At 40.3% G+C, this 23,149-nt stretch overlaps 1 protein-coding gene across 2 annotated transcripts in view; it reads left to right on the top strand.

Moving 5' to 3' along the window:
• enox2 (ecto-NOX disulfide-thiol exchanger 2) overlaps positions 1–23,149 on the top strand; it is a 192,579-nt gene that overhangs the window by 76,670 nt on the left and 92,760 nt on the right. For both annotated transcript variants that reach the window (XM_008294984.1, XM_008294992.1), the window contains one exon: positions 12,205–12,351. In XM_008294984.1, the coding sequence (XP_008293206.1) occupies positions 12,205–12,351 (147 nt within the window). The remainder of the gene's footprint in view (positions 1–12,204; positions 12,352–23,149) is intronic.

The following is a 23,149-nucleotide window of genomic DNA, read 5'->3' as shown; positions in this document are numbered from 1 at the left end:
CATCAAAGGCAAAGAATTGTCTTTTGAAAATGGGCTGTTGCACCCACAGCTAGAGAGATCTCACTTGGATTGTCACTCAGGGGGTCTGATACATTTGGATACAGATCCAGTCACACTCGGAGAAGGGGGAAGAGAGAGGAAGCTGCATGCACAAGACAAACAGTACAAACAACTGAGGAGCACTTTTTACAAGTATTAATTGACACACAAGGGAATAAGGCTTCTTATCTACTCTCCTTGAAACTAAGTACAGCCTCTGGGATGTTCTGAAGCGTACTGACAAGGTGTGGGCGTGCTTTTCAAAACCAAGCTTAAACATGGTTTGCAAAGAAATCTGTGAAGTTGTGACACCAGCTGAGTCAAGAAAATTAATCTTTTGGAATGGCTACGAGTTGATTTAGCCCTAATAGTGCTCATTCTCATGTGCCAGTGGCTCCAGGGCCCAATGTTCCATTTTGTTTTAAACACATTATCTTTTTTTGAACTGTAACCTGCTACCATTAGTTCTCTTTATGGGCTATTGCAGATATCAACTTGATCTACTCTGACAAAAAAAAAAAAGAAAGAAAAGCTCTTGAAGAAAATCATCAAGAAAGAATGAATTACAGCAGCTTAATCAGAAATGTATGCATGCCATCCTCGTGGCCTTGGGTCGTTGCAGTATTTAATAAAACACTAAAAGTTACAAAACAGTCTTGAATATGACTGTAGTAAATTCTGTAGTGACCCTTTCACCTGAGGCAAGTACAGACAAATGAGGCAGAGAATGATTTAAGTTTGAAATGAGAGAATGAGCTTGAGTGAGAGATGTAGACGTAGCACTAGATTGTTGTTAAGCTTCGTGCAGTTTTGTCTGAGAGTATTTCTTTGACCTTAGTTTTTGATCTTTCGGGCGCTTTGTGACAGACAAGGGTATTAAATATACAGGAAATGAATGACAGAAATACTTCAATTTTCATTTTCCGAAAACCCTCTTCCCCCTTTTGTGTGTCATTTCCTCCCAGTGCCCCTTCCCTTTGTCTAATTTCTTATTCTGTCTTTTCTCCTTGGATTTTAATTATTAATAAGCCAAGATATTGGATATGTCCTGCAGCGTGCGATTGAAAGACAAAAGCTGGACTCACGCAATCAAAGGCGAAGCGTTATAGCAGCAGTATATCTTGCTGCTTTTAAAAGCTTGTGTCAGCGATGGCAGCTGCTCGTCATAAATCTCTAGTGTCCTCTGTTTCAGGCCATTCCCTCACAAGGCTAAAATATAGGTGATCTGAAACAAATAATAGAGCAGCGGAGGTTTCAGGACGGGCAGGAAATTAGAAAAAAAAAAAAACTGAAAGAAGTGGATCGTGGCTAAGCACTGGAGGGAGGAGAAAGGCATCAGTGAGAGAAGCCTGTGTTTTGGAAGACAGATGGGAGGGATCAAGGGGTGGTGTTAAATAGAATCGAAGTTTATGGACAAGCAGACAGTGCCAAAAGATGGTGATATACATTTGAAGCCCTATTAAAAACAGTCTGACCTAACCCAGTTTTACTAATGAGGAATGACTTATTCATTACTCTTAAGTTTGAGAGTTTCAGTTTTGTCAATTTCTATTTTGAACTAACATTTGATATTGCCAATGTGTAACCCTGCTGACGACATCACACTGCTGGTCTCTGTATATTTGCTCAGGTTTCAGAAACTAAAGTTTTCAAGTAAGATTCCTGATGTGACAGCCCCAGTAGAAAAAAAAGAAGCACGTTGAGCCAAGTGCTTTAAAAGCAGCCGTTTGTGTCTGCACTCGGACACTCACAGCTCTCAGTATGCCATTGTTGAAGTCCGTTGGAGCCGGTGAATGTCTCATTAGCCAGTTCTCGGCAGCACAGAAACACATCAACATAGGCTGGATGTTTTTCTGACAGATTGCAAATAGCTTCAATGACTATTTAAGGGAAGGCTGTGCATTTCCAAAGTAATTAGGAACAGAGTGCCAGTCATAACGCGTGCCATGTTGTAATAATGATACAGCAATTGCCCGCATAGCCAAGATATCCTTAGTACCACAGCCCAATTGTTGATAGCTTGATCTGACCATACCCCGCATGCATTAAAGAGTCCTGTCTTTCAAAGGGGAGAACAGATGGCAGGAGCTCAGACTTTCTGTGGCCTTGAGGACAGTCGAAACGAACAGGTCTCTTGGGAGAGACCTACATTTTAACTTCACTGTCTCCTACCATGGGAGCCTTGTAGATTTATTAGTCCAACGTTATGCATCACTCTAAAAGGACATTGAGCATGCATGTGTAAGCTAACATGACCTTATCGACTGCTGTGTTGTCTTGTTAACACACATACGCAGTTGTTCACTCACTGCATTGCAGAGAGGGCATGGGCCTTTGACAGTAGAAAGCGGATTAGACTGCAAACCAAAGATTCTTAGTGAGTTTAATGGAATAGAGATGAGTGGATGGGAGATTTAAATAAATTAACCTTCAGTGAATTCCCCGAGGCGTGAAGGAATGATAGAGGGGGTCTGAGGAGGATTTTTTTCCCCCCTTGTCACTGATGTAATGAATAGTCATGACAATATTATGGATAGCTAGGGCTCTTCAACATGCATGTTAGCCTGAGCTTGTGTTTGAAGCACAGCGAAAGTCAACGCTGGAGTTATTGGCAAGCACATGAGCAGAACACAAAATATATTGCCTTCCTGTTACATTAAGAACTCTTTGCATGTAGTGTTTTGACACAGCCTGCTCCAGCTCCATATGCCAATGTATTGGTGGAGTTTATATCGCATGCAGTGCAGGATGAAATTTTGAATGCACAGTGAGATATTCCAGTGCTAGCATCATTTCAAAATGTCATCACAACGTCAGGGAATAGATTAACCTTTACCAAACTCCCAGCCGTAAGAACATAATTCTTTCTACGTACTTATCATGATATTAACCCTGATTGGTGTCTGTGACATTTGCTTAAAGATGCAAAATGCTGAAAAGTCTGGATATTCTTACCTCTGGTTAATGGATAATAACGTTTTGTAATAAGCGTAAAAACATCACGGGGTTATTTCTGTGTTTAAAGGTGTTTTCTCTGCTTGTTTCTTATGGCACACACACGGTTACTGCCTAACACTGACTCAGCAGTCCTGTTAACTGTAACACACTTTGAACAGTTTTTAGATCCATGTGATTATTATTATTTTCTTTTTTAATTTTTTTTTTTAGCAGTATCAATAGTAATTGCAGCCGTGTTTTGCACTTTTCCCTGTGATCCCTGTACAGCTGCCTCGCCAATGCACAGAATTCATTTTGCTGACTGGATCTGCTACCTCCCCAAACAAAGACTACGTAAACAGCTCTTTCAGGATTAAAGAAATTATGATGAAACATCAATTTTAACTAGTGCCACAGGAAAAATGTATATGGGCACCAGTTAGCTACAGCATTATAACCACCTGCCTAATGTGTAGGTCTCCCTTGTGCCACCAAAAGAGCTCTGGCCCATTGAAGCATGAACACCACAGACCCCTCAAAGTCTCCTGTGGTATCAGGCACCAAGACATATGCAGCAGATCCGTTACATTTTGTATATTATGAAATGGGACAGCCATGGACCAGACGTGTTTTTCCAGCACATCACACAGATGCTCGATCGGATTGACTTCTGTGGAATTTGAAGGCCAAGTAAACATGTGAAGTCCTTGCCATGTTCCTGAAATCACTCCTAAACAATGTTAGCAGTGTGGCAGGGCGCATTAATCTGCTTAAAGAGGACACTGCCACCAAGGAACACGGTCGCACTGAAGGGTGCACGTGCTCTGCATTGATGTTTAGTCGGGTGCCACGCATCAAAGTAGCATGCACAGGCAACCCTCTGCTGCCAACATGCATTCACCAGCTGTCCTTCGTTGGACTACCTTTGGTATGTACAAAACGCTGCATACCGGAAACACCCCACAGGACCTGCCGCTTTGGAGATGCTATCTAGCAGTTTGTCAAAGTCCCTCACATCACATTTTTCCTGCTTCCAACACATTAACTTCAAGAACCAACTGGTCACTTGCTGTCTAATATATCCCACCCCTTGACAGATGCCACTGTAACAAGAAATCAATGTTGAGATAAATGTACTTCCCTTCACCTGTCATCACTTTTCTTTTAAGCTACACCATATACGTCGACAGAGACACTATGAAAATGCCATTTTCAAAAAACAGTGCACAATGACAGCGCACAGAGTTTGAGAAGGCACAAACCCAACAAGCGCTCTGGAGAATGAACCATTTAGAATATGAGTTAAAAAAAAAAAAAAAGAAAGCAGTCAGTTTTATCATTCACAAATTTAAAGTTTTGAACTGTTTGAGAACATATGCATGATCAGATGGCTGCAGTGTAGGTTCACATGGAGCAGAGAAAGTGTTTACTATGTGTTCATGTGGTGATGACTGTGATGTCCTCTTCATCTGGTGTGTGTACAACTGAGCTGACAGTTTGCTCTGCAGAGATCTTCAGTCTGTCTTGATTTGACAGGTCTCCATGGAAACAGTCCAACTTAACAACAGCATTTTGCACCACTTCTAGTTGGCGGAGGACCCCATGGGTAACGGTGTCACTGTGTCCTCTGTATTCACCATAATCAATTCCCTGCAACACTAACTCCCATCACACTTGGAGTTGCAACAGATGCTGCGGCTTCACCAGCCTATGCTGCTATCTTCATACTTTTTAATATTCTCTGCTTTTAATGAACGCAGAGGTTTTGTTTTACCAGGATGAAGTGTGTCACTCTCCGTCAAAAACACGAGCAGGTATTACATAAACCCCTCGAGAGTATTCATGGTGATTACCTTCTTTGTGAATACGACGCTGAAAACTGACAGAAGAAAATTGGTCCCTCAGGTGTTAAGATTCAAAAGTGAAGTTAAATTTTCATTAAAGCAAAATTTGGAAAACTTGTTTGTGAAACCACTTGACAATATATTTGATTGCGATAAAAAGACGCATGCATAGTTTATAGTCTAAGGCTGCAGCGGCTCATGGCTACATGTGTAATTTGAAGTGTGAACCACTGATTGCCATATCTTGTACAGGCAACAAATTATTGCGGCTTTGCCCTTTTGTTTAGGAAGTGTGAGGGTGAGAAACAAAGAAGGATGCTCTCAACCATTAATTTTACTTGTTCCAATGAGCTTTGTCTGCCAGACAATGCAGTTGCACAAAACGTGATTGTGTATTCTCAACTTGTATGATGTGCCCATGGTTTTAACTGCTCTTTGTCTTTGCTATAAATACACAGGAAGTGAAAAGCTTGGCTAATAGTCTCTTGAGAATACCACAGCTGCTTGGCGTGCTTTGTCATCCATTGCTAAGCCACATCAGTCAGACACCTTGTTTGTACATCTGCTGAGGGCACTCATAACTTCATAGCCGGCTACCTTTTTAGGAAGCTCGGAGCTGGTGCCCACAGTCCTGGCCCTGGACGTTTGCTGTTGTTCTGATGGAGACCCAAGGCTATGAATAGAGTAACATCTCATTATATTGTGGTGTCTGATGTGCGTCGAAACAATTTCAGTGAGAGCTAATGGAGGTCCTGTGACTTGGTTTTATCAGTAACCTTTCAGGTGACTGAAGGCTAATTTGGGATCCTGTTTTGTGGACGTCCCAGCTGCCACCCAACAGGACAGAGTTATAGCCTGTGACTGTCGCATTACTCTGACTCACAGCAGCCAGCTTTGCTGTAATTGCAGTGCACCAAGATTATGAATGTTATCAGAATATGACTTGTGATATGCATTACTTCATTAGACTGTCAGGAACCTTTTGGTAAAGAGGACTGTGACCTCTCTATTCTTTTTTTAAATCCATTATTGCAAGACTTTGGTGACTTTTCCACTACGGCTACTTGCACCCCATTGTATTGCTAACATCGACATTAATTGATTTTAATGTTAAAACAATTTGTGGCTGGTAAGGAAGTTAATCACATTTTCATTCCTGATTAAATTGTTTAAGGGCCTTTATCAAGTAACATTGCAAACATTTGCTGGTTGTGTAATATACAGATTGCTACTTTGGCTAAAGGAGAAAAATGAAGCTATTATTTTGGACTGAAAAGCTTGGATTGACCATTAGTTGGTCTGCTGCATAGGGCTGCTGTATATCAATTGTAAACTTTTATCTTCTAAGTATTTTTTGTTGAATGTTTTATTTCAGCACTAAAGAAGGTTGGTTTTGTTGCTCTAAATGGTTCTGCCATTCAGATGGAAGTCATTGTCTAGCAGATTTTTGGCAAACACCTATGCTGTTGATCATCTCTGTCCAAATCACTGATGTCTGCGTGGGCGTACATCTTGCAGGACTTAAGACATAAGGGAGCTGTGCTGTATAGGAAAAATAACAAAAAGAATAAAAAGTAGGAACTTGGCATCGTGTTTGTGATGGCATAGCAGCTCTGGGAACTGCTGCTCCCTCTTTTCTCCCCCGGAGTTAAATTTGAGTATCATGAATAAATCTGTTCCTTTTTGCAGCATTAATTCTGTCAGGTGAATCCAACTGTGAGCTCACAACCTTGCAGAGTGAAAGTGGTGTTTGTGAAGGTGTTTTGATGTTTGTCTAGTTGTGTTCTTGTGTCTTAGACCATATGAAGTACAGAAATCTAATACATCTGAACAACATGTACTCTGTTTAATTTCTCTTCCAACACATTCTTGTGACAACCAGCTGCAACTTTCTTTAGCTGCTATTTGACGGCAGTCATAATTTTTGATTTACAGAACTTGTAGTTCAAGTTACAGGACAGGGGAACATGTATATCTTGTGGATCATCGTGCAGTCTTTTCATACAACACAGCCTCCTCGTGTAGTTTTTGCTGTTTCGCATGAAAAGTCAGTTCATGTTTTGTCCTGATAGCTGAATGGGCTCAGCTGCTTTGCCTGTTCGATGGCGCAAATCGGAGGAGCTGAAAGGTAGTTTGTTGACAGACAGTTAGGGTTTAGTAATGAAGTAGAACAGTCAGAGAAACTACTTTATTTCAGAGGTTGGGAATATGTTGATGTAGTGTGCCACCATCTGCCCCCTTGCCTTGTTCAGATGAATGAACACGCAGTCGTCTACATGGTCGCTCTATGTTTCTCAGTGCTATCTTAGATTAATAGTCCACCTCTTAGGCCATCCCCCCACTAATGCTCTTCCTCACAGTGTTATGCTGATGCACATTTCCTTTTGCTCTGCATTATTCATACCATACCATTGGGTATATCAGCTGATAGGAGTTAGATTAAGGACTACAGGAGAATTATACAAATGTGCTGGTAAGACAGTCATTAGAGCTCAGTGCCACACTGGTTGAAGCCCAGCTGAAAGATCACAAGTTCAATCCCCACAGCTGCCAGTGTCTTAAAGTCATTATTAAAAGCAAATTACAGAGTCATTATTTAATGGCTCTCATTTCATAATCAAGCGCACTCAATTGCAAGTGTGCTATCTAATTACATGGACTGCTGTTCTCTTGTTTGTTGTCCGTTTCTCTCTGCTGTCTTTTTTTTTTCTCTGCCCTTGACCCTTCCCCCTGCCAGTCCAGTTAGATGGCTGCCCTTCCTGGGCCTAGCCCTGCTGGAGGTTTCCTTTCCTTAAGAGTCTTCCTCTCCACTGTCGCAAAGTGCATGCTCAAAGGAAATCATTGGATTGATATTTGTCTCTATAATTTTGTATGCTTGTAACCTCAATGTATAAATTAGTCAAGTAAATGTGTACCATTAATCTTGTTTTGAAATCAGAAAGCACTTTGGTTCAACATCTGTTGTTTTAAATGTGTTTGACTTCTACTAATCATTTGAGAAGTCTGGTGTTTCCGCCCCTGCCACTGAATTAAGCAATTATTGACTTTTGTTATGATTTGCAGAAGTTGAGGAAGCTTTACACTTTAGATTAGATTGCATTCACAAAAGTAGTGTTTTTCACTTACTTTAAAATGTACAAGTGCATTTTTATAGCCTGCAGTACAGTCAGATGAACTTATTTGTAATAAAAGATAATGCAGGTGCAACTATGATGTTATTTTGCTGACATCTATAAAATGTCAAATGTTAAAAACGTATCACAGTTAGACAAAGGAGCAATATCTGGGTTTTGGACGAATGGTCAGCCAAAGGAGCACATTAAAGACATTCAGTTTACTGTCATAAGAGACACAGACATTTGAGAGGCTGAAACTAATCATTTTTTGGCATTGTTTCTCAAAACTTGACTTCATTAAACTTACAATTGTTGGAGACTAGCTTACTTACTTAAACAATTCACCTTGAAGATATTCAAATATTAATTAATATTGTCTTGATTCAAAATATACTCAGAATACAGGGTCATTGATAGGATGATTTGTGTGGTGGGAAGAATCAAGCTTTTGTTTGTGTAATTGCTCAGGACTAGCTTTGTCACTGATAAAGTGTATCACTGACCTGTCTTAATAATATAAGGATGCCATATTCAGCACACATTAGCCCCACTTCACCCAGGAAATTCAGTGTAGTAGATGCACTTGTTTGTTTCAACTCCAGTGCAGCTAAATGATGTTTTAATGACCAAATGACACTTTCACTGCGCATTCTAATGGCACTGTTCTTTCCTGGCTCACTATACCATTAATGGTGCGCATTGTTAATCCATCCTTGATGTAAGAGCAGGTCAGAATCATTTCCTATTTCTTCTATGACTTCTTGAGGTCATAAAGTTTCTCTGATTTTAGTGTTTTTATTTCCCTAATTTACTCTGCAGCCCCTTTGTCCACAGTCTCCTCCCGTCTCCACCCAGCCTCCTGGTATTTATTTTCTTCCTCCCCTGGGGAGTGATACTCGACGACATCGCTCCTCCCTCTGGCCAGATGTTGAAATTTAAACACGCCATTCATCAGCTGACAGACACATGAGTAGCACCGGAGACAGGGGCGATGACCCAGCAAAGACATTGCTAATATATGGGTTTACACTCACACACACTCACAGGCTGGCTCGCCCCCCCCCCCCCACCACCACCACCACCACCACCACCACTCACCTCCCAACACACTCATATTTTCTTTACACCATCATTGATTTCTGCTGTGGGTGGCTGTCTGATTGCTGGTTCTGAACGCTGACAACTGTTCAGAGCCCAAACTCAAGACAACCTGGCTTCTGATGTGTGATTTGTTGAGTGCTTTTCTTCAATTTGCCTCCAAGTTTTACATTGTACCACTGCTATTATTTAAAAGCCAGATGAGGTACTCAGTTTCTCATAAAATGTCCTGGATGCAGTCCGTCATGTAGCTCTACATCAGATTTTTAGTCACATACTTGAGTGCAGCAGATTTCTTCATATTTGATTCATTCATTGTTATAGGACAATTCACCTTTGCACCACTTTTCAGAAGTCCTTTTTATTTCTTCACGGAGAAACCTGTGAAATCTTTGGCTGCTATGAGCAATGGTGCACTTCTTCCCTTCATCTTGAACTAGAATAACACTGTAACTACTAAAACTGAGTGATATTTGGCCGTCAGCTCTTCAGTGTGGTTTCACTCTTTCTAACTCTTCACGCCGTCCGTGACCGAAAGGCTGTCTCTTTAAATGTAAACTGTAGCCGTTTATTGGTGACATGGCTAACATTGGCAGAGTAATGGATTTATTTCACTCTCTAGACAATTGACGGTCATCTTTAAAGAAGTGTGACAGATGGATGTTGAGTAGAGATCGACTTAAGAGATGTGTGTTTGTGGTTGTGCGAGCTCAGACAGAAGATCTATTTAGACTCACTCTGCAGCAAATGCAGTCCCCATGCCTAAATCTAACAAATCCCTCACGCACAGGTTTAATGTATTTTAAGGCCTTATTTCTAAAGTTGTGTTGCATGGATTGTAAGCATGACTTTAGCCTCTTCTCTCACACAATTTGTCCCATTTTTATGGGCAACTACATACAGAGTCAGTGTTTCTGTAAGAGACAAAAAAAAAGAGACTCGTGCACACATCACTACCTTAATAGTTTTGTTGTTGTTTTTTTCAAGAATCTATTTTGGCCTGATTTCCAGTAACAAGTGTGCTACTTTGCTTCTAATGCAGCCACCTGTCTTTATCTATAATAACAAAACTCTTGAGAAATATCCTGCCCAAAGCCCTATCTGATTGGTTACATGTGACGAGTTATAGCCTATCAACACTGAAGGATAAACTTCTCTTTTAGTTAAATATGTGCAAAACAGAAATAAACAAAGGCACATTTTGTGTAGGAGTTTGTTTTATTTTTAATTTTGACACCACGATTTTCATGATGCTGCAGAAGCATCGGTTATCAGTCATGTTGATGCCTAATAATCGGCCCTGACTAAAACGTATCAGTCAACCTCTAGTGTACACTGCCTGGCCTCAATTTCTCTCCATTTCCTTTTTCTTGTGCTTCAAATGTCAGTCTGTGTTAAGCTACTAATCAATCTCGCTATTGACTGATTGAAGTCATGACAAGTAAAGACAGTTATCTGTATTCTCATCATACCTCAGTGAAAATATTCCTCAGATACTGCAGAATTAGAGCATCATGTGCAAGTCTTTTGTAATGAAGAGTAGAGTTTAACAAAATGCAGACTGCAGTTTAAATGCCTATTAATAATTGTGTTGTTGATGTTGAGAGCACCGTCTGAGTTTGATGCAAACTGATTAGAGTCCTTCAGACCTCTGATAGAGCCACAGTAAAGTGGGGCTTCTGATCTGTTGTGCCATGGAGGGAAAAACAAATCTGAGCACAAAGAAGTGTCATGAATTTTTCATGAATGTAGACTGAGTCTCTCCAGGACCCTGCTCTGAATTATAAACAAATACAACCCTTAAAGAGCACAGAATAGCTGATACATTAAGCAGAAAACACAAGTTGTGTATCATTTAATGGGACTCTCCACATTATTTTTTGTTTTTTATACAGTTAAGGGTTCTCATTGTCTTGTATTCAGGATATGATGAGAATAGAAATGCTCAGAAAACCCTTTCCTCTCCTGCAATGTCTGATCAATTGACTGCATTATACAGTATATCTGAGCTTCAGTTTTTCTTGCAGGTTAGAAGTACCTCATGAGAGCAGCATCAGTGTTTAAGCTCAGCTGAAAATCTGATTTTACAGAAGTGGTTTGGGGCATTAGATCCTGTACAGTTTTCTTTTATATAAACATTCTAGGTAATAAATGCACCATATGCTGTTGGTTTTTTTATTTGTTTGCTTTTTTAGATTTTCTTTTGTTAGATTTTGGCCTTGTTAAAATTGAGATTTATTTAAAGAGAAGGAAACGTGTCAGTGTGTTTATGCATGCACAAAATATTGATTGAGATGTCAGCCAACTAGTGCATCAATGTGTCTTTCTGCCTAGAATCAGGATGTACATTTGCTGATAAAGAAAGTGAAATGATTTTGCTCAGTAAAGTTCTCTCTCTCTCTCTCTTTTTTTTTTAAAGAATTAGTTTTAAGTATTTACAAGTTCCTAGCTTCTACCAGGAAAGCTGGCAATGATTATGTTCTTTATGGATGAATGTGTCAATTGTTTTTCTTTCAGTAGTTGATTGGCTGTTTGTAGTGCAGAAAGCCCACTGCAAAATAAGCCCAAGGTGACGTCTATAATTGCTTGCTTGTCTGACCGGTAGTCTAAAACCCAAAGATATTGAGTCACAACTCTCATATTGGACAAGGAATAGCAGCAAATCCTTAGAAATGAGATGCTGGAACAACAAAATAATCACCCCCTTTTTTTTTTTAAGGATTACTTATAAACTTGCCTATAGGACAGCCTGCATTTTTCAAATTAAGTTTCTGTAGTTTATAATTATTTTTTCAACTCTATTTTGTATTCACGTCTTATTACTCAGAGATATATTTTAGTTCAGAAAAACATCTCATCAAAAACTCTCTTTTCTTGCTGTTGGAGCTTTTCATCATGTGACGTGGTCCTCGTTAGCAAAGGGAGCGCTGCACTGGAGTTGTAAATGTTTGTTGGCTAAAAATTGATCTTGACCTTGGAAACATCAGTTGAGGAAACTCAGTCGTTCTGGAGCTTTCTTTCATATTGCATGATCTACAGCAGATGGAATTGTTTGTGAAGTGTAATTTTATATTGCTTCTCTCTTTGATGTTTCACAGCGTGTTCTCTCTTGGTCAAGAGCCATCGCTTCATTACATTTAACGTGATGTTCTGTGTTATCTGTCTCCCAGGACTCAACGCTCTGCCCTTTGATCCGTCAACCAACAACGACCCTCTCCAGTTCAGCAGCTCTAGCGGACCGCTGGTGACCGAGTGTCCTACCTTGGAAAACACTGCTGAGAATAGCAAGAAGAGGAAGAGAGCCAGCTTGCCTCCAGGTACTGACAACCAACTACTTCTGCTGCTGGATTGCTTCATGGCCTCACATGCTCGCTGTTTTGCCCTCAGCCATGTCGAATTCTAAATGCAAGTGTCTGTAACCTTAAATAGAGAGTGCCTCCCTTCACTTAAGACAGCTTTGATACAACACCTAGATTTCTTACCTTGAGATTCCCTCTTCCTCTTCTTCTACCAACATCAAATGACTGTGATGGGAATTGTTGCATAATCCTATTATTTGGTGGCAGTATGGAGGGGGGGAAAAAAAAGTAGCTTAGTTGGGTCTTTGTTGTTTTCGATTACCTTGCCATGTCCGGAGGCTCTGGTTGTCGGGCCTGTTTGGAGGTCAGGCAGCTGCAGCAGGAAAGTGCTCTGCTGAGATTGCGTGTGTGCCTGACTGTCTGTTACCGTGCCAACACCAGCTGCCAATCACGACTCTAACACACCTTCAGTTCTCTCACACGGACCCAGACCCTGTCAGGCACGGAAAGGACACACGGAGGGGAGGATGCATGTGCACATGTGTGTTTCTGCGAGAGCTGTGTGCTATAATTAAACGGTAATTTGAGTAAGTGCTGGGTTGCCTGGTAATGTGTCAAATTAAAGAAGGACTTTCTAATTAAAGAATTAAAGAAGTACTGACTAATTAATTGCTTTGTAAGTAATAGAAAGAAGAGGACCCTTAAGACAGAGAGTTGTTGTTCCATGTTCTCTACTTTCTTGCTAATTGGACGAGATTAATACTCCACATTAACACAGCCCTAATCGACTCTTAATATTTTCTTCACATCTTCACATGGACGAATTCACGACTTGATAACGTCTAATTTGATTTTAATTCGCTGACCACGTTAAGCTGTGATTGGCTCATGTATCATAGATGATTGTCAAACAAATAGCTGGCATCTGTACAAGTGATGGACTTGTTTGGACTTATTTTGTGAAATTCAGACTGTGTACAGGAAACTTGTAGCTCTAATAAAGATTAGCAGTGGTACCTTAGAAAAAAAAGTATGACTCAAAGCAGCACCTTGTACAAAACATAGAATATATTTAGTGTCTATTAACAATGAGCTATAAATAAAGGGTAATGTTTCACTGACACTTCAACATTATGGAAATGAAAAGTTTCCGATGCAAACTTTTTTTTTTCTTTCTAGAAACAGCAGTCAGAGCAACTTAGAGACCTCCTCACAATTACGTGGGGGGAAGAATTCAGTTAATGTATGAAAATGATAGTTTCTGGGAAGATGGCAGCTCAACGCAGAAAAATCATCCAAACTGCATCTTAATTTACTTTTGCAATCAATAACTTAAAGTGTCAATTGTGTCAAGGAGTCCCTCAAAACACGATATGTAAATGTGTTTTGTGAGGAGAAAACTGTGCAAATGTGTGGAAACATGCAGCCCTTTTAGTGATAGATTTTAATTTATTTATGAGTAATGAGTTTTCACTTGTCAGATGTCCCGCTGCATCTCTAAAAGCCCAGCATCCTACAGTCCTATCATTAGTGTAATGCAAACCCACTCTGTTAGGACAACCGGTGCAGGTTTTTCTCTACCACTGTTGTGACAGAATTTCAACTTTCCCTTTATATGTACATGCAAAATGCATATTTTTATGATGTCGTATAAAGAAGAAGAAGCAAGTCTTGGCATAAGTAAAGCTGAGCTCAAGTACAGTCAGCTTTGTTAAATGTGAAGTTAATGCAAAGGATTAATGTGAGTGAGTTTATACTTTATAGTTTATCAGATATAAAGTTCCATATGGTAAAAGTCCATTCTCATTCTATTTTGTGATTGTTACAAATTTGGAAGTGTAAAGTGAAATCCGTTTATATATGAAGACGTTTACTTCTGCCATTCCTCAAGCCCAACAGCTCGATAGCTTTACAGCTTTACGAGCTGCTACATTCCAGCTAACGAACCAATAGTCGTCTAGCTCAAAGTTTGTGTATTCCTGCCCCCTCACTGCCCACCGCTTCATGATGAGCCCTTCAGAATGAGTAGTTGCCTCTCGGTTCACCAGGTGTATTTACTTTCGAAAGCTGCTTCTGCAAACTGTCTCAGCCATGAGCAAAGCACACCAAATGTTCTGCTGCTGGCTGCAAGAGTGAACTCTCACATTTCAAGCATCTAACGGAACTGAAGATCCAGTGGATTACTTTTACTTTTCATGGTAATTTTACCATGACAATAGGAAAATCCTGAGCGTCAGCACGTAATGCGGCTGATGTGGCAAACGTTCCCATTGGCTTTGATCATATGTGCACAGGTCAGAACTCTGTGGAAGCTGTAATCCTGAGGGACGTTCAGAGATAACAGCAACTCGTAAGACTAAGTTTAAACTAATAAAGACAGACTGGGTGGGTTCATGTGTTTCCGTGCCGCTGTACATATGCGTTTGTGTCTCTTCTGCTTGCTTACAAATATAGACGACTGCCCAATAAAGTTGTTCTCATTTACATATTTTTCCGTTTCTGATTTCAGACAACTGAACAAGCATGAAATAGTGACTGAAACGCAGCCCATTATGACTACATGTTAGTCGACACTCACTTCAGAGGCCTTTTACAAGCTGTGATTCTGCGCTGCTAAACTCTTGATTTTATAACCACAATGTTGTCTGACAAAGTTAAAATACACATGAGTTACAAACGGAGGTATCCTGGAAATTCTGTGATATTTTCATGTAAAATGGTCACTCAGAAAGACAATTAGAAGAGATCGAAGGTCCTGGTCTCTATGGTTAGATGTTTTGCTCCACATAGAAGATCTAGAGAGAGTCTTCTTTCTGAAGTGGTCGTGGACAGCAACAGCTCAGTTGATTTTAAAGCTACAGACACTACAGCTTGTTTAGAACAGGGCAACAACCAGCTGTTGTACAGTCATGGGAAAATGAACCATCTTTGCAGTATCTTGAGCTGAACGATTGAAAATGGCATTATTGAGATGTGACACATTCATTACTTGGCTGAAAATAGGCACAATATGGGACCTTTACGCTGCTGATAGCACCACTCAAACGTTAGACTGATCTATTGTACATGACTAGTCCGCATCATGCGTTAATTATATTCTCTGCAGTAACTGTGTTTACATTCTTTCACTTACTTGGTGATATGGAGTGACATTCTCACATAAGTGGAGTTACATCTTTTTGTTCACCTCATCTCATTACTGATTGGGGAAATTATTGCCGCATTTACATTTTGTGCATTTACATTTTCATTCTCGGTGGAGAGCAGGGGTCATTTGCAGTGCCTTAGCTTGATGTGTGTGACTGAAAAGGAGATGTTCACGGGTTTCTTCAGTTGTCTCATATTATCTTTACCCAGCATCAGAAAATTGTAGGAACAAGAACAAGCAGCCTATACTGACAAATCACAAATGCATCTGTCCTCATATGGCTTCTTCAGAACCACCATGACCTTGTTCGTGTGTAGGTTTCGCTATAATTTGTTAATGCCCCCTTTTTTTTAGCAAATATGTGACCTCACGCCACAATGTGGTGATTACAGCTATAACTACAAATTAGCTTTGACTTGTCCTGCTATGCCCTGAGAGTCTGCTATCAACTATTGCTGCTTGCTTGCTTGAATCCCCTGAAGGACTGGCAGGTAAGTGGAGGTCTAGAGCAGCTGCAGCTGTAGATTTATTGGCTTATAGGATCTGTATCTGTCTAGCTCCTGATTGTCTCCAGTCTCAGTCAGGTCCTCCAGCTCTCTGATGGAGCACTGACTCATTAACAGCCATATTGATTGAGTCTCGTTAAGGGGTCCTAATGGATAGATTTTTCTCATTACAATTGGTGTTACACTTGATAATCCATCATGCCTGTGTGCAAGCATCCATAGCAACACGTAATACTTTTCTTCAACATTACACAGCTGCATTTTCTTTCAGTAGCTGATTAAGAATTTAAGAAGGCAACAAACAAACCGCCTGTTTGATCTGGCCCATGAGGAATTTAAGTCATTCCAGACCTAATGCCACCCAGCTGATAGATTATTTACTAATGATCTTTAAACTGCCACACCACGACCAAAGAAGCAGCCGTGTACATGCATTAATTAGGAGCCCTCACCTCCTGTAAACAGTCAGAGGACACGTTTGAAGCTGAGTTGATATTCTGCACACTCTGCCTCAAAATAGACACCGTTTATCTGAGTCCACGCACTTCACACTCGGACTCAGTGTGACTAACTTGATGTTTTTATTTAGTTCAGTATGAAAAAGTTCCAGAGAAATGAAGTTCATAGGAAGTGACGCCCGCTTGGTGGGATATTTCTACTTTTTTGTGCCCCAAAAAAAACCCACAGGGATCAATGTGGTGCTTCTCTGTCTGGGACTAGAGGCACTGAATTGTTAAACATCTTCTTCTTATCAAACACTACATTTTTTAAAAATCTGTTCCCTCTAAGGTTAGAGAAGATGCACTTGCCCACCGTCTTTGCTCTTTATCTTTTTTAGTTTTCTCTGTTCATGTGCACCCACTGTATGTGTGGCTGTTTTTTAACAATCCATAATAAGTGGTGCCTTGGGGCAGCATGCACACTGCAAGGATTTTCCTTATTTTGCTTTTTTTTTTTTGCATCAGTTTTACAACACAGCCAGAGATGGCCATTTCCCTTCAAATCCTGCTGTGTTTAAGCTGCAGGTGGTGACGAGAATGAGGTTTTGAAATGATGCTCATTTTTTTAGTGGAGCAGCATTTCCCCTCTTACAATGAATATAAATGCCAGTTGCACAGAAACCACACAAGGTGGATTTCATTGTTTCATGCCTACTATGTTAATGTAGCAGCATTGATACCTTTGTTTTGAAAACTGCTCCGTAAATAATGATTAAGTATGATTTACAGTTAGAGACAGAGAGAGCACTTCTAAAAGGTATCATAAATAGAACATTTATAATGTTGCAGTGGAAATAAAAACAAAAATAGCATTAGTTAAAGTGAAATATAAACATTTAAAACAACTTTTTAAAGAGGACTTTGCATTTAGGACCGTTGTTTTTTATCCCTGAAGGCGAGGGGTTTCACAGCTGTGGGAGGTCCTGTCAACCTCGGTAATGAGGTGTGTTTTCAGTCAGTGCACACAGTTCTGTGCCTGCAGCACTCCTTAACTAACATCCTGGACCTTATGCAGTCTACAGTGGGTCAATGAGAGCATACACATTAGCTGGAAATACTCTTAGTTGAAGGACAACAACAACATTTAGGAAATGTGGTCCCATTACGCTTAACATATGTGACATGAGCCTCAATCTGTTTGCCTTAAACAGTTTTTTTTCCCTCCTTTCTGCAGGTTAACATATGAACAGCTGTTCAACAGTGTCTGTCTGTTTAGTGCAGCAGCAAATAACTGTGCTTTTGTAAAAAAGAAAAAAAAATCTTTGAAGGTGAATGCTTGGCCTTTGGCTGAATAGGTTTTAAGTTCCCTTGTAACAAGGTCTCTTTGACTGGAAAAAAAAGCAACTATTGAGTAGTGATCAGAGCTTAGATATGTTTTCAGACCTAAGACTGTGCTTATGGATTTTACCAAATCGCTTCCAATGCCAGGATTAAAGAAATCCCCTCACTCATGTTTTTCTGTGCATGAAAATCAATTCATTAAATTTCAACACAAATGCCAGTTCGCAGACATTGTTTTAGCCAATAAAAGAACTGTGCTCTGACCAATCCAATCTCTTATGCGTTAACCTTTAGTGAGAGCTAAGAGAGAGGAATTGAATAAAATGCTATTGATTTTGCAGGAGAAAGGTTAATGTCATTGAGCCGGGGAAAATAAGAATGCATGTTGCGTATGTGAGTTGCGGCAATATTTCTCAGACAACTGCAACGTTGTAGCATGACATGCAGTCACCAAGCAAACAAGAGAACAAGTGTTCGGGGTGCATCCCGGCAGGAGAGTATTATGATGGTGACGAAAACATTAAAGGTCACCTGTGGAGCTTTATAAACAAACTTGATATTATTTATATTCAGTGTTTCATACCAAAACATTGTTGATGCCTCCAGTTTTTTCTTTTTTTTTTTGAGATTCTGATATATTCTGGCATTATATTATGGTTTGCACATTAAGTTTCTTGAGCGAGTTGTGTGCAGTCCGAGTTATACATCATCATGTACAGAATGTTCTGAATCTGTAGCCATTTTCTTGGTATGTAACACTGCTGGCTTTATTAATCTGTTAAAGTGACTGCATTCTATCTTTTAACTCAACTAAGACCTATATAATAAATGATTTCACTGCAGCTCATAAACTGTCGGTCTGCTGCTGTCTCATACTGCAGATATTTATTAAATCCAGAGGAAAGACTCCTGCAAGCAGCTGGAAACAACAAACTAAATTTCTGCTCCTCCTAAATTCTTCGTAAAAACCTGCATTGCATATTTTTTCAAATCTCATTCTGATTATTCTGAGCTGTTAGTCTCTGAGCACTGTTGCCTCGCAGCAAGAAGGTTGCCGGTTCGCGTCCCGGTGGGGGCACCGGAATCTTTTTGTGTGGAGTTTGCATGTTCTCCCCGTGCAGCGTGGGTTCCTCCCACACAGTCCAAAAACATGTTGAGGTTAATTGGTGATTCTAAATTGTCCGTAGGTGTGAATGTGAGTGTGCTTGGTTGTCTGTCTCTAAGTGTGGCCCTGTGATAGACTGGTGACCTGTCCAGGGTGTCCCCTGCCTTCACCCTAAGTCAGCTGGGATAGGCTCCAGCCCCCCGCGACCCTAATGAGGATTAAGCGATGTATAGATAATGGATAGATAGATGTTTAGTCTCTGGCTTTATTACAGTAGAGTTTTATTCTTATGGACATCCCCTTGGAAAGTGTGCTGCTGACACATAAACTGCTTCTTTTATGCTCTCTCAGATGTTTTTGGACCAAAAAGATTGGTGCTGAAATGTAAAAAAAAAAAACCTTCCTCAAATCTCTTAAAGTGCTGCTACTTGTGCATGCCTGTTTGTTAATGCAGTTCATCCATTCATCAATCATCTATACATCGCCTAATCCTCACGAGGGTCGTGGGGGGCTGGAGTCTATCCCAGCCGCCCCAGGGCAAAGGCAGGGGACACCCTGGACAGGTCACCAGTCTATCACAGGGCTACAATTAGAGACAGACAACCAAGCACACTCACATTCACACCTACGGACAATTTAAAATCAATCAAGATCAATTAACCTCAACATGTTTTTGGACTTGTGGGAGGAAGCCGGAGAACCCGGAGGGAACCCATAATGCACAGGGAGAACATGCAAACTCCATGCAGAAAGATCCCGGTGCCCCCACCAGCGACCTTCTTGCTGCGAGGCAACAGTGCTACCAACTGCCACCTTGCAGCCCTAATGCAGTTCAGACTTGTTGAAAGTGTTACCAAGGTCCAACCTAATAAGATTGACATCCTGACTCATACTGAAAGTAACCAGAGTATTTATTCAGACATGAAGCCGGCGTGTTCAGATGCCATCACATTAACAGAAAGGAGTGCGTGTCTGAAAGGAGCTTATGTGATCTTCTGTTCACCACCATCAGATGACACTGGGACGGAGTTCTGTCAAATATAATATAACCAAGGTGTGGGAGGATTCTCTGTCTGTGTTTGTGCCTGGCTGTGATTACAGCCACTTCTGAGTCTCTTGTCTCGAGCCCGAAGCACAAATGATACTTTCCGTGTCTGCATAGGCACAAGGGTCCATGTTATGTTAAGTCCATCGTCTGTCCGTGCCCACAAAGGTCTGCACGGTCATGTGGTCAGGTATAAACGCATTCACCTCTGCAGGCAGCCGGTGTAGAAGAAACAGAAGTGTCTTTTAGTTTTCAGCAGCCATCGAAGTAAAGCAGACAGACCTTTGTCCTGTGCAACAAAGTGCAGCTCTGTCAGTTGTTTTTGTGGAGCCAGTTTAGCCATTTGTTACAGAGGGCATCGGCAAAAACAGTGCAAGATAGGAAAGTGAACCTTACTCTGGCATGACATTGTGTTGATCAACCAAATGTATGCACTCGACACCTTTTGTAATGCGAATGGCATATTTGTACGATTTACCGTTGCTGCTGCTATGATGAGCTGTGTTTTGGTGCCGACTAAACCCATTTCTACAGGTGTGAACTTTGTGGTTTTGATTGGAGATTGTCAGAAGAAATCATCAGTACGAGGCCTGTGAGAGTCTTTTTACTCCATGTGACAAATGGTTTTCAGTCTGTCTCCTTCCTATGGTGCACCAAAACACCAGGAATAAACTGCACTTCAGTAAACAGAATGTGGTTTCACATCTGAGAAAGTACTCAAGAATAGTTCCATATATTATATGCAGTGGTATTATTTTTTTTTTTTTCGTGGCCTGTTTTTTAAGTAATGGATTTAAGCATAAGAAATGTAATGGGATGTCATTGACCTACTACCGGCAGGCAAAAAGCTGTTGGAAGGTAAATAATGTAATGGGCTACTTAAGCTGTCAGGGATGACAGTCCATTGATATATACGGCTGTGTCATTGCCTCACAGAGGTGTATGTGTGTTGCTGTGCAGTCGCGATTGCTGTGTGCCGAGAGTGGGGGAGATCTACAGCCGCATGTCAGTCTTTGTGACTCTGAGGCCACACAGTGACAAAGAAGATTTAGAGTGATGCTGATGGACGGGAGACACAGAATGACACAGAGACGTTAAAGATTCATACTCATTAGCTCACCAACAGGATGTATGCAGCCATGCAAAGGAATGTAAAGCCTAATGACTTAGAAACTCTGTAGTGTTCAGTGTGGAAGGAGCAGCTGCATGCTTCTGAAGCGCTCTACACACTATGTCTACACAGTATATGTTTTTTAAATTCCGGCAGAGAATAGTGATTGAAATGCATGACAAGCTGCAAAGGCACCCGCCCCCTCTTATTCATCTGGGATTCCTCTGCTTCAGTCACAACATAACAGTTCACTGCTGCTCTGGGAGAGATAAAGACTCCACAATGCTTGTGTGTCTCTGTGAACAGCGTGTGCTTGCACAGTCATATCAAGCATCTTTGAGTGTTTAGAAAAGTTCAGTGTACAGCAGTTCAAACCATTATAGACGGCTTTCGATCCAGGTCAAAGTGGAGAAATTCTTGATCTGCTCTCCTCTTGATCACCAAACAGGCAAATCAGATTGAGTTAATCTTTTCTCCCCTTTTCCTATTTATCTCCACTTTATGTTTTGAATTGTGCTGTTTAGCTCCTTGCCACTTTTCTGTATTTAGCAGTGGTAAGGGATTTAGAACCATTCCACCTCATCTTGCAAGGCCTACAAACATGAGATCTAAATAATTTAGTGCCAGAAGGCACTCTGCCCTGGTGTGTCTGTAGACTGAAGCTAATGGCCAAACCTTAAGCAAGGCTCAAGCTCTGAAAAAATTCTAATGTGAGAACAGAAATCTTCATCTGGGCTTTAGTTTTGTGCCCGATCAAAGCAAACAGGCCTAGGATTCTTTGCACATGGCCTCCCTCTTATTGTTACTTTCTACTCAGACACAGCAAGATAAATAATTAGCCTTTAGATGAGTTTTTCTGTTCATGTTTCAGCCTCAGGGAAATAGCCACATAAGTAGTTTTGGCCATCTTCCCTGGTTATTATCTCTGCATGTTTGCTAAACGGATTTCTAATCAACACATGACCTGCAGGTTAGACTTTTAAAATTCAGCAGTGTTGTATTGATAGCCCCTAAATAAACAATAATACAGTATGTTGTTCTATATATATACATACATACAAAATCATTTAGAAAATATACTATGCATCCATAAATATAATAATAAGCAAAGGTTTTGTGTTTGTAGTTTTGTGTAACCTTGAAGTCATCTGTTTTTACTTTGACTTGTAGGGTTTTTTTGTGTTGCCATTGTCTAGAAAGCCAAATTCATCGACTTTGATTCTATGCTCTAAAAGATCTTTTAAGAAGAAACTGTAGACCAGTAAGGAGTACCTTTTTTTTTTTTTTAAAGACAGGAAGTAGTGATTTAATGTTATTATCTGAGATTATTGGAGTACTCTACTTGTGATTAATGTTTTTCTTGTCCTTTTTTTAACCTTTTACTTCTAGTCCACTGTATCAGAGAGGCAAATATTGCACTTTGTGTTCAGCTACATTTGTCTGACAACTTTAGTTTCCAGTTACATGTCAAATTACAACCGTTGATGCCGTTCCTGTTCAGTGATAAACATGTATCTCTAAAGTTGGTGATTTTGAATTAGAAATTTTCTGATGAGCTGAAGGATAAGGTGTCCAATTTGTACGTTAGGAAATCTTTCTAGAGTTTAAGTTAAATAAACTTTTTCAATATGCCATTGGATGAGCTGGAAAATGTGCCACATCGCATATTATAATGGTGGCAAAAACATTAAAGGTCCTTTGTGTTTGTGTCTGACTGTGATAACAACCAGTTCTGACACTCTTGTCTTGGGTCTGTGCTGCTTTTCTGAGCTCATGAAAATCTGACTCTTCAGAGTTATAAAATGGTATATAAAATATTTAAAATTAGCTCAGCTTTACACATTTACAGCAGCAAAATCCGACATCCACTTGACTGCAGTAATATTAACCGAAAAACAAGTGAGTGAAACACAGACAGGGGTTATTTTACTGCAGAATGAGTACTTTTTTAAAAATACATTTTGCTGAAAATACTTCTGTACTGTTACCTATCTAAGGCTTAGACTGGAGTGTTTTCCTAGTGGAATATTCTCACAGTGTGATATTAGGATTTTTGCTTAATCTGACTACTTTCCTCGCTACTGAATATAAGCTGCAAAGATAAGTTGTTGGATTAGTCA

This window comes from Stegastes partitus, unplaced genomic scaffold, assembly GCF_000690725.1.
Source record: "Stegastes partitus isolate 25-593 unplaced genomic scaffold, Stegastes_partitus-1.0.2 Scaffold22, whole genome shotgun sequence".
NCBI lineage: Eukaryota > Metazoa > Chordata > Actinopteri > Pomacentridae > Stegastes > Stegastes partitus.
The sequence above is the reverse complement of the archived record's forward strand: the minus strand, read 5'-3'. Positions and strand labels throughout refer to the sequence as shown.